Source organism: Mauremys mutica, chromosome 23 (assembly GCF_020497125.1).
Source record: "Mauremys mutica isolate MM-2020 ecotype Southern chromosome 23, ASM2049712v1, whole genome shotgun sequence".
Lineage (NCBI taxonomy): Eukaryota > Metazoa > Chordata > Testudines > Geoemydidae > Mauremys > Mauremys mutica.
Window position 1 is genome coordinate 16,571,687 of NC_059094.1, and position 12,264 is coordinate 16,583,950.

Here is a 12,264-nt window from a genome sequence, read left to right on the forward strand (position 1 = left end):
GCCACAAGGACTCCTCCTTCTTTTTGCTGATACAGACAGGGCTACCCCTCTGAAACCTGACTCCCTGTAAGGTGATCTCAAGCTGAGGATTCAAAACAAGACGCTCTTCAAATTCACTGGTCAGTTGTGAAACTTTAGACCAGGGTTTCCTTTTCAATTGGTGCTAATTTATTTCTCGGCTCCCACTCTCAATTTAAATGCCCAGTTCCCCTCTCCACAACCCATCTCAGCACAAATCAAGAATGCATCGCAGCTCCAGGAAACAGAGAGGAGCTTTCAGGATCCAAACTTGACTTTAGACTTAGAAAGACAAGCACCTGCAAAATTCCAAGGCAAAGTCATGTCCATTGGGAACTACTTCTTGTGGAATACAACAGTCTAGAGAGCCAAGATCAAAGTCAGTCTGGCCAGAATTAATTCTGAGGCATTTCACTGCTACAAAGCACTACAGGAACATTTGTTATTTGCCTTAGGCCACAGCAGGATGAACGGAACCCAGCTATTAGGATTAAGTATGGATCTCATGTAACACCTTTCCACTCATTTGGATTAAGTCCTCATGATACAAATTCAACACAAGAGCAGCTCTTGTTCCATCCGTTCCCTCTCCACTGCCAGCCCTGGGGACAGGATTCTTCCTCCCTGCTTGTTCCGTGGCCTTGTTACCTTGGTATTCGAGCTTAAACCCTGGCTTGTTTTGTGAATGGTCGCTGTGGAAGTACACGGTGGTCTTGTGTGACGTTGACAGCAGGGAGCCCGGGATTTCAGTGCCGCTGAACCTGCCAATCACGTTACTGGTGTCGTACGGTCCATTCCGGATTTCAATGAAATCGTGGTTCGGCTCGGTGGAGAAGTTCAGAAACTGGATGTGGGCGCCTGAGCAGGAGAAGAGGAGGAGGAGGAGAAGAAATGAATGCAATAGTCAAGCCAGTCTGCTAGTTTGGAAATCGGCAAATACTGATGGGTCAAGGAGCAGAACATGGAACTATATTCATCAAGTGTCTGATACCACAATGAGCATGGTGGTGAACATACCAGGTGCATGCAGGTGGACTGAAGGAACCTGTTTATATGCAGGTAGAATACATTTGCTGTGCTGCTGAATGTCCCAGGTATGTCCAGACAGAAAGCACCTGCTGTACTGACTGTACCAGCTAAGCTCTTTCATTCCTGTTATTTCATTGGAGTGCTGCAACACAGTAGGCCAAGTGGACACTCAGCAGTTGAGTGCTGGAGCGTTGAACATTCGTACTCTTTTTAAAAATCATTCACCCCACTGTTTCAGTGGGAACCATTGCTTAAGAACATAGGCCCTTTGGGTATGTCTGGATTGTACACAAGGCTCAGGCTCTGACTCAGGTGTGAGCCCAACCTCACACAAATCCATCTGACTCGGGTCAGCACTCAGGACCTGGGTCCTAGGATTCAGCTAGCTGGATGGGTGAGGGCCTGGGTCCAGCTGTGACTCGGTCCATGCCCTGGCACTTTGTAGTGTGGATGCAGGTCACTCTGTAGACCCAGGTCAGAAGATCTGTGCAGTGCAGTATGGACGTGTTAGCACGGCTGAAAGACCCGGGTCCAGCAATTGCAAACCCTGATTTACAAAGCATCCTGGATGCTCAAGCATGGGCAGGGAAACAGTGAGTCCACAAGCCCGAGTCTCACAAATGTGGCTTAGTGGACAGTGTAGACACACCCTTTATGTCCAAGCCACACACATCATGAAATAGGCTCACACCTTACCTTACCTCCATCCATCCAGAGAGAGGAGTCCCTCTGTTCCCAGTAGTTCTCAACCTATTTACCATGGTGGGCTGCATATGTGGCCTAGAATGTGTTTTATGGGCTGCATCCAATACTATCTATATGGCCCAGAGGATGTCACATGGGCCGCAGCTCTGTGCTGATTGGACTGCAGGTTGAGAACCACTGACTCAGACTAATGCTCTCTCAGGGATAAATTCAGCATGGGGACCAGATCACCACTTCCACTGCCTTGTGAATACCAGGTTTCTGACAGAAACGAGTCAGACAAACACTCAGATCTTGCACAGAGAGTGAGAGAATTTAGCATTCAAGCACCGCTTAGAGGGAGACCATGGTCTAATTGTATCTTGATTTGCCCTTTAAACACCTCAGCTGGCTTCCAGTTGTTCTATAAGGGACGCTTCTCAAGCTAATGGCCCAGTGCCGCCAGAGTTCCTACGCTGCACTGTTTGGGGCTGGATTGTGACTGGGTCCTGAGCAGATGTGCTACAAGGAAGGGAGAAGGAGAGCACAAGGCAAATCTCTTCCCCTTTCCGCGTGCTGTGGTGTGTGGCTGAGCCATGATCTGGGTGGCCAGCTGGGGTAGGCAAGGCTGTTGCATTCCTGACTGCACCCCAACATACAGAGGCATGCGTGATTACAACAAGGGGGAAAGCTTCAGTCCAGAAAATTCAGAAGTGACCCAGAGAATCATTGCAGGTGCAGTGAGTCCTTCCAGATTAACCCCCGAGTGTCTACCATCACATAGGCCACAAGCAGAAATAGGCACCCAGAAGCAACAGTGTTCGTCTGAAGAACTGGCAGCCTTACCGAACCCTACGGGCAGAGAGATCCTCCAGCTGCAGTCCATGTTACTGGGGTAGTTTCCTGGGAACCCAGGACTCAAGATCACTCCTTCCATCTCTTCTGCGGTCCCACCGCATAGGGCTGTAAGATTGACAAGGGCCTGATGTTAATGGAAAGGATCTGCGGAAAGGTCACTTACCATTTACACAGGGAGACAGCCGCAGCCATCCATTTATTTTATGGAAGAGAAAAGAAAAATTCCCCATGGAACTAATGAGATATTTGCCAAGCATCACTCCGATCACCTCACTAGTATGTTGCATGTTTTTCCTGCACTCTGTGTCTGCCCTATTAAAGCTCTTATCCTGTGACTGGATCCATACCTCTGAGCAGCTCTGGCCACAGCACTGGGACCTTAGGTTGTAAGGTGTTAGAAGCAGGGGGCATCTGTTACCATGTGTATGTGCAGTATCAAGCCCAATGGGGCCTGCGGGCGGTAACTATTTCATTTTCTTAAATAAGGCACAAAATACAGCTAAGAAATCTGTCTGTCTAGCCCCTTACGTTGATCCTGAGTGCCTCCGTTTGATCCAAATCAAGGTGGAACAGTTGGTATGATATTTAGCCAACTCTGGACACTTATAAATACAGAACAATGTATATATGCAGTTGGCTCAAATGCAGCCTCTACAAAGGCCAGTGCACAAACATCAAAACAAACAAGATGTTTACAAAAGACGACAGATTAAATTTCAACTCAAGACACCATCTTATCTGACTGACCTCTGTGTTACTCTTGTAATACATTCCAGCAGAAGACATGCACTCATATCCCTAATCCAATCTGACACGGAAGGTACAGATTTCTCTTTGTCCAGCATATCACTATGCATGCTCACGTCTGACAATGCTTCTCTTGTAAGATCCCTCCCCCCCCTTGATGTCTGCTTAACATAACTGCTCTTAAATTATGTAAAAGGAAAACATCTGGATTAAATAAACTGAAAGAAGCCAGCAAACCTTGCCAGGGAATTAATATGTTTTCTCCAGTGCTTTGGGGGCTTTTGTATATGGTTTGGAAATGACAGAACGATGAAGAATCCAATCTCTGGTTTTACATTTAGGTGAAAATTGTCATACTTGGGTGATGCTTGGCACGCGCGCGCACATACACACAAGTTGCTAACTTGCTTGATTTTCACTCAATGAGCTGCTGGTGCTCAGCATCTCTGAAAACCAGGTCTACACAGCCTGCGGCAGTAAACCTTTGAGCCCAAATCGACAGACTCAGGCTCATGGGGCTCATGATACCACACTAAAAACAGCTGTGTAGACACAGCAACTTGGCTGGAGCTTGGACTCTGAGGCCTAGGCAGGGGGCGGGCTTCAGAGATTGAGCCGCAATTTACACGTGCTGTCTCCGCGGCTGTGTTGAGTGCGGTAGTGCAAGCCCGAGTCTGTTGACTTGCGCTCAGAGGCTTGCGGCCGTGGGCTGTCACTGGCTGCGGAGACGTACCCTTATTTAAGGCGCCTAAATATGGATCCAGCTTTACGCTCCCAGGCTTGAACGAAGCAACCCCAGACGCACACTGTGTTCCTTTATTAAAACAGCAGTGACCCGGTCCTGCAAAGTGGTCACCCCCTAGTGACATCACTGGGATTTGGAGGAGAAGAGAAGTAGGTAGGTAGACAGATAGGCAGGCGTGTATGGGGAGGGGGACACAGACAGAACTTTCCAGCACTACACTAAAGGGACAATCCGGATCAACCCCCCGTATCATTTGCATCGTGGTAACGCATAGAAGCCTCAGTCATGGATCAGGGCCCCATTGTGCTAGGCACTGCACAGACACTAATGTCTACAACAGGGTCTTGGTCCATGACTGGGCTCCCAGGTGCTATGCCAACACAAATACATCCTAGTAACGAGAATATAAGAGTTTTTTGTTCTTGCTTATCTATCCATTAATCTTGGAGGCCCCCGTGGCTGCAGTATTGAGACGCCGTTCCCAGCACCTGAATTTATTGACTATAATGCTGAGCCAAAGGGGTTCCGGCTCCTTTCTAAGCAGTTCCCATTGGCAGGAGTCCTTTCTGCTCACTTATTTCTGCTGTAAGTCTCTCTCTATTTATTTCTGGCCTGTAGATCATCAGATAAAAGAGCCAGCAGCTATTATAATTACTTTAAAGCTAAATGATGTGAGCTGGAGCAGCAGGGGCCTGAAATAACTGTTAACTAACTAACGCTATTAAATGCATAAATGTCTCTCTCGCAAAGTCATAAAGTGCAGAATATGAATATTAAACATCGAGAGTTGTTAAAAAGCAAAATATTGCCTTAAAATAACCCAAAAGGTCCCGCAAGCTGCCTTCACACCTCTGTTTCTACAGTCCCTGCTCCTGCCCTTATGTAAATCAATAGCCTGACACTTGTTCTCCTCAACAGGAGCAGGATGGGCCCTAACGGTCCACCACCTTTAACGCTGCTGGCAACTCACCACCACCACCTTTCCCCAGGGCATCACCGCAGGCAAGCGTGGTGAATGAGGCATGGTGAGGTTCTGGTTCTTTACCATTCTTCTTTTCCTGCAGGGTGACCACCACTGAATGACAGGTGGCGGGAATGGCTCTCCCTCTGCACAGGAGTGATGGTTCTGTGATGTAGATTCACTGATGGGGCTTTGTGAATCGAACCAAACCAAGGTTTGTTGCTGTTTTGGACACCAGTCCCAGTGCGACCGGTCCTTCCCTTTTCACCCACGCTTATTCCCCCACATGATAAAAGTGCACCGTATAGAAGCAGCTAAGCTGTGGCCCGAATCCTACCGATGCAAAGTGGAGGTGGATAATTCCAGCGCCGGACGGTCCCCGGCATGCAGGAAATGTGAGAGTGCCCCTACAAAAAATAAATAAAATAAGCTGTTTAGGAGATTTGGGGTTTCTTCGTTTCACAGCAATGCTGAAGCCCAGAAAACAAAAACCTTCCGGATTTGCAAGCGTCTAGTACCTGAAGGGCATAGCCTGGCTCACACTGAAAGGAGACGACATCATTAACCAAGTACCTCTCGCCAATCTTCAGGCCATTCCCAGGCACTGCAGGTTCCGGACAGCTGGACAGGCCGACGGCTGTGAAAAAGAAAGCGTGAAACTGAACGCTCAAAGAGAGAGGGGAATGTGAACTATGGCAAAGGCAGAGAAGGAAGAACCTTGGGTCTCAATGGGACAAAGAATCATACTTACAAACACATGACAAACAAGGGGGAGAGAGACCACAGGAGCAAACACAGAGAAAGATCCAATGCAGCTGAGCATGTGTACTGAAATGGGCATAAACCACAGAGGGGAATCTGCATCTTAACTCACTACGTCCCTTCAATGGTCGCTAATGACCTCCCCCATAGAAATCAGACGGGGAAACTCCATTTTGCCATCTCCATCTCCCTATGAAATTCCCCCCAAAACAGTGTATCGTGGCATGCCTTGCCCAGTCCAGCTTTGAATGCCTCTAGTGATGGGGCTTCCGTCACTTCCACTGGGAGACCATCGCAGGGTCTAACAGAACTCACCACTGCCTTATTTCCCCCTGTTAGTCACCTAAAATTCACCCTTCTTTCATTTTACCCCATTGGTTCTCGTTCTAATCCCTCCTCTACAGAATCCATTTACCTCTGGGCTGGGAACACCTGTACCTGCCACAACCCCCAAGGGCCATCAGCAAGAAAGCTGCATCCCTAGAACGAAGTCTGTGCTGCATCCCGTGCGACTTTCTTTTGCCACCTAAGCTGATCTGTATGCCCAGGCCATGGCTCCCGTCTTCCTAACAGCCCTAATCACTTGTCTCCATCCTCCACGAAGAAGCTCCAGCAACTCATTTACACTCCTGGCCTCGGCAGCTTTCTCTGGTATCTTAATAGTTCCCCCCGCTCTATTCTCTAGTGCTTTATTCAGTCCAATTTTATTCGTCTTGCATGAGTGGGCTCCCAACACTTCCCTTGGGGAGAGTATTCGTCGGATATGAATAAGTAAGATGTAACCTTCTGGTTGACAGGCATGAATGCTACTGATCAGCCCTCACTGACTCAGGTCTAGTCAGCAGTGTAATAATTGCTGTATTATACATAAGCAACAATACATCAGTCTTTAAAGTAACAAAGAGTAGAAAAGCAAAGCACTGAGGCAGCCAAAGCCCCCTTGAGAATGTTAAATTGTGTTTGTATTCATGTTGCTGTACATCATTCTGTATCCGACGCTGCCTGATCTGTAAGAAGAGGAAGCCAATCCCAGTTGTCCCTTGCTTGACCAACTCCATTTTATTTGAGTCATGCTTGGAGTACAAAGAGTACATTATTTTTCTTGTATGTAATTTATCCGTTTTGGGGACAGATGGCACAATCCCATTTTTCCCCTCTCTCTCTGCCCCCTCCCTCTTTTTCTTCAATTATGGAATGAATTTATCATTCGAGACAGGTAACAGTAATAGATGTGGGTCTCTCATAGCATCTACATTGAATATTCCATGAAGATTTTACTCAATCCCGTTTCCTTCCAGGCTACAATTACAATGGGAAGGAGGCCCCCTGCAAACAGGATTAGCAACCCCAAAGGTCATATGTCGGGTGAGGTGCTCTCCTCTTTATGTATTCCCCCATCTCCCACTTCCGTGGAGCCACATGGAGATAAAACTAAGACAGTAGTTTGCAGTCACCTCATGCCCACTGTAGCTCAGCTGCCTGCCAGAACCTCCCTCACTCACCACACTAACAGCTGTCGCTAAAAGATAACCTTCAGCATCATTCCAAGGGCTAACTTTCTGCTTCGACTCTACAAGCTGGAGGCTGAACTAGAAAGCAGGGGAAAAAAGAAATAACGTTGACACGAGTTTGATGGCGACTGCCCTTCTGAAACCAGAGTCATGCTTCCTGGCAAGAAAACACACATGGCCACGTGCGTGGCTGTATCTCCTGACCTTCAGGGAGTAGTGAGAGCAGATTTGAATAACTTCTCACACAGAACAGTGGGTGACTGAGTCATCCTCGGTGCTGAAGTCCACTCATTTCCCTCTGGCTTTTGGGCATGTGGAGATAAGGGCTATTTCTTAAGGGATCAGATCGGGGGAGAGGTGGAAGAAATACTACATATGAGCTCACCTCACACTGCTTCCTTCCAGTGTTCCTAAGTGTACAAGCTGGAAAGTTCCTGTCCCAGTCTGGAAACCGGACCCCAAAATGGGGCACCCAGTATATTTCAGCCAATGCCTCAGATGAGAACCATGATTATCTATCCACCTCAGGGTTTTATACTGCTGACCATCACCGTAGTATCTGGGGGCCTTCCATGTAAAATCAATGGCAGTAGCCACATCATTGCTAGACTTCATGGACTCGCTGGCGTTCTTGTTTTTATACCTTGCACTAAGGTACTGCTTTACTAATGAACACATTAGGAGCGAGGTGCTCTTATCCCCATTTCACAGAAGGGAAAACTGAGGCAGAGGGTGGTGAAATGACTCAAGGTCGCACAACAGAAGAAAATGGGTCAGAACCCAGGAGTTACTGACTCTCTGCCCCATGCTCAAACCACTGCCTTGAATTAGAGTCTTCATAGCAAATGACCAACCTCTCTTGGGCTACCAAAGCTGTCAAACCCACCCTTTCTGATCATGACTCCAATCTCACCACCACCACCCAAGGATGCGCCTGATGGGTCAGGTTTGACTGTTCCTGGCCCACTGGTCACGGCAGTCCCAAAGGACGCAGGTTCTCTCTACAAGCAAATCTCCTCAAGTAAAGAAACAAAAGCCCAGTGGGAAGAAAGTCATGGGATATGGGCACATCTGGCGACCTGCTGCCCAGTGGCTAGGAAAAACCATGGCTGACTGGCTGGATTAGCACGTGCCTGCAAGTGGGTTGGTAGGCATGGAGGAGGGGTTGGAAATGCAATGAGGAGACCTGGGATCCCCACCGAGTTCTGATGGTCTCCCTCAACAATCAAACAAGTGCTAGGAAGCACCAGGGTCACCCGCCCCTGAGAAGGAGAGGGCAAGACACCCTGCAGCACATGTGGGAGACTGATGCATTCCCCAGCAAGTTGCTCATCTGCTGACCCACCCAAGCCTCTTCCCCGTGCCTGTCTGGCAGCATTCACCCGGGGGCGCCCGCAGGCTGCATGGAGAGAGAGAGCGGCATCTGGCTATAGATGTGTACACTGCTGGGAACAATGGGCTGGATGGAGAGAGGAGGAAACAGATGGGAAGCAGATCTGCCAGGTGGGCTGGTGGCCCTGCCGATGCCTCACACCGCTGCCTCTATGTCAAACCATGCCTGGCCAGCCCCTTTCTCATCGTGCTGGGGAGCATCCTTTGCACCCTCCTTCCTAGGCTCTTTGCGCTCCGTAGCAGAGACACTGCCCAGAAGGGATGACAAGCCCTGGGCAGCTGCCTGAGTGGCAGGACTCACTTTCACAGCATCCTTTGCAGACAGGCAAGCCGTAAACCAGAGCGACACTGGGCTTCAAGGAGAGAACATGGCAGGGGACAAGAGGGAGAGAGCAAATCCGTGCATGACCTTGGGGACTAAGGGAAGTGGCAGGAAACAGGGGTGAGGGTGGAGGAGATGGCAGGAAATGCAGGACCCTTCTGCGGTTACTATGGAAGCTTCTGTAGGGCGACATGTCTGTCAGGGATGGAAGAATGGCGAGATGACATGCTGGGAGCTTGGAGGCTGCCCTATTTACCCCTCTCTGGGCAATCGTAGCCGGGCCAGGAAGGGCCTGGCACAGCTTTTGGGCACAACCGTGGTTTTGCCAGAGACAAAAGACACAGAAGGCAGCCTTGGGGCCAGCCTGGGCCTTCTCATCTCCACCCCGAAACTGCAGAGGCCAGGGCCCTCTTGACGGGAGCAGGTGGTACTGAGCTCTCCAGCATGGCCGGCTGAGTGGGAGCTGCCATCTGGGTTAGATGTTGGGAGCCAAGTTGTGGACAGAGCAAAGCTCCGGTGCCAAACAGTCTCCAGGTGAAAGAGAGAGAGTGTGTGAGTGTGTGTGTATCTGGGCAAGGAACTGCAGTTGGATAATAAGTATTGTTGTTTGTATTACTGTGGAGCCTAAGAGCCACCCTGATGGACCAGGCTCCCTTGTGCTCGGCACCCTACAAACACAGATCAGAAAGCCAGGTCCCTGCTCCAAGAGCTCTCAACCTCAGCAATGGAATGCAATACAGAGGTAATTTACTTGTATAAGCTGCGAACCCTCCTGAATGCTCACTCTCAAGATTAACTCAGAGCAAGGCCACAAGAGAGCAGAGATGATGCCTCACACTCCCATTGGGAACTCTAGAGAACAGGGGAAGGTGCCTGGATGTGGTTAGGGGAGAGCTCTCGCCTCCAGTTCAGTTCCTGGATGCAAGGGGAGAGCTGGAAACATGGATCTGGTTTGGCTCATCTCTAGGACCTGCTTTAAAGGACAGATGGAAGCAATTCCCCCCCTCCCCACTCAGAATGCAGCATGCAGGGAAGTTATCCCAGTCAGTGGGAAGGACCTTGGCCCAAGCTGATCTAGTGACCATCAAAGAGGGATGGAAACAATGGCAAAAAATATGGTGGGGCCCTATGCAATGCCTCCTTCTATGCAAACTGCGTCTCTTCAAACTCTTCCCCCTACTACCAGCTAAACAGATTCCCTCCAACCCTCCCCTCGCACCCGGGTTGTGAACGTTAGGAGAGAACTCCCTGCTCAAACACCCCTCCCCCCGACACACCGCTCAGCAGGGAGCAACATGGAACGGCTCAGACCTGGAAATGTCACATGCTCCCACACAGGGCATTTCTCCTGTATCTGTTTCGGTACAGCGCAGAGGGAGGGTTTAGCAGATGAGCCAATGAGCAGCTGAAAACCCTCCCAATCCTTGCAGAGAGATGAACGCAGTCACGCCTCCTGCAGCAAAGCCCACGCTACGAGATCTTCCCTGGGCAGTGAGGCTTACTGTCTGCCTAATAGCCGGCTCTGGCAACGGCAACAGCCTGCTACTTACGGGTAAAGGAGCTCTTCTTCAGCTCAACTAGCCAAGCCATGTGCTTTGGGGGCTGACAGTCCGGGGTTCTATCCATGGTGGTGTCTCTGTATATTGGCTCCTTACCAAATGGCCCCCTATCTGTTATGTGGCAGGAATCGGTGGGTGAAAAGTTATGGATCAGACCAGTTGATCATGATGGTCCCTTCTGACTTACAAATCAAGGAATCTAGATGGGTTGCAAACTCCTGCAGCCTTGGGACGCTGGTTCTGTGCATGGGACTGTGTTTTGCTACAGTTGCTGGGGCCAAGCAGTATAAAAGCCTGCGACTCACTCACATACAAAGGAGCGCGCCTTCAGCTCAAGTGGTGGGGCTTGTGGTTCTCAGTGCTGGAGGTCCTGGGTACCAACCCTGGTCTTATATATGAAGCCACAGCTTACCATCCCCCAAACCAAAACACTCCGTAGGCAGGGAGCAAATGACTTAAATGAACATCTGGTAAAGAGAATAAACTTTAAACGCTAAACTCCCTCCCCGCCCACCCTGAGTCAATCTCATGGTTTTGAGGGATCTGATTCGTGGGTTTTGAACATTTGGGGCTGGTAATACTGCTGTCAGGTTCAGATCAAAGAGGATATTGCTTGTTCCTGATACAGCCTCGCTCCCAACAGCTGCTGTCCTGCACCCTTCTCGGTTCAATGATTATAAATCAGAGAAGAGACACTCCCAGCCCATCTCCACCAGCTCTTGCTGTGGTTAACAGTTCACTGAAGCATCTGCCGCTCTAGGTTCCACCTCTGGCTGTGTGCCAAACAGATGAGCGGTTCCCGACACAGTAACTGAGCTTTCTGGAGCACAGTGTTGGCCAAGACACTGATGAGGAAATACTCTACAGATCACTGCCACATGGCGGGAGAAATAAATAGCCCTGCTACCTACCCGTAACAAGCAAGCGGAAACAGCGAAGCATTATATCGTGCCAAACACCAGGCAACATAGGGCCGGCTCTGCTCCCAGGGGATGTCAAAGCTCCCACACCGGCACAAGGGTTGCAGCCCCAAAGGCAGATCTCAAACAACTTCAACATGCAGGACACATATTAACCGATCCTCTCAGCAAACTGTCACTCCCATTTTACAGATGGGGAGCTGAAACATGGAGAAATTAAGTGACCAGCCTCCATAACACGTCGCTGACAGAGCTGCAGTTAGAACACAGGACTCCTGGGCCACTACATTGATCCCTCGGATCCCAGCCATGGAGCAAGCCAGTGGCTCGGCTACAAGGAGAAGCTGTTCAGACCACAAGCTGTTTGGGAGCAGGGATTGTCTTTTCATTATCTGTGAGTGCAGCAACTAGCACGATGGGGCCCTGACCCCCTGATCTGGGGCCTCCAGGTGCTTCCACGAAGCAAATAAAATCCAGAATCATTTCTGTGCATTACAGTAGTGCCCACAGGTTCCCATGAAATCAAGGCCCCGCTGTGCGGTGTGCTGCAAACACACATAGTAAGAGACGGCTCCTGTCCTGAAGAGCTTACACACTAAACAGACAAAAGGTGGGAGGAGACACAGAAAGGGGAAGAGACTTCTGCAAGCTCATAACCTGTATCTCCTGAGTCTGACTCCAGGGTCCTAGCCTCTCCCAAGCCCTCCTCCTCTCCTGCCGTTTTGCTTTACCATTAGCACACACAGGCTTCTGATG

General features: G+C 49.6%; 1 protein-coding gene across 1 annotated transcript in view; it reads right to left on the reverse strand.

Moving 5' to 3' along the window:
- CSMD2 (CUB and Sushi multiple domains 2) overlaps positions 1-12,264 on the reverse strand; it is a 542,149-nt gene that overhangs the window by 91,607 nt on the left and 438,278 nt on the right. Inside the window, exons 39-42 of the mRNA XM_044997694.1 lie at positions 5,561-5,679; positions 5,380-5,449; positions 2,578-2,694; positions 667-876 (exon numbers count right to left, since the gene is read on the reverse strand). Of these exons, the coding sequence (XP_044853629.1) occupies positions 667-876; positions 2,578-2,694; positions 5,380-5,449; positions 5,561-5,679 (516 nt within the window). The remainder of the gene's footprint in view (positions 1-666; positions 877-2,577; positions 2,695-5,379; positions 5,450-5,560; positions 5,680-12,264) is intronic.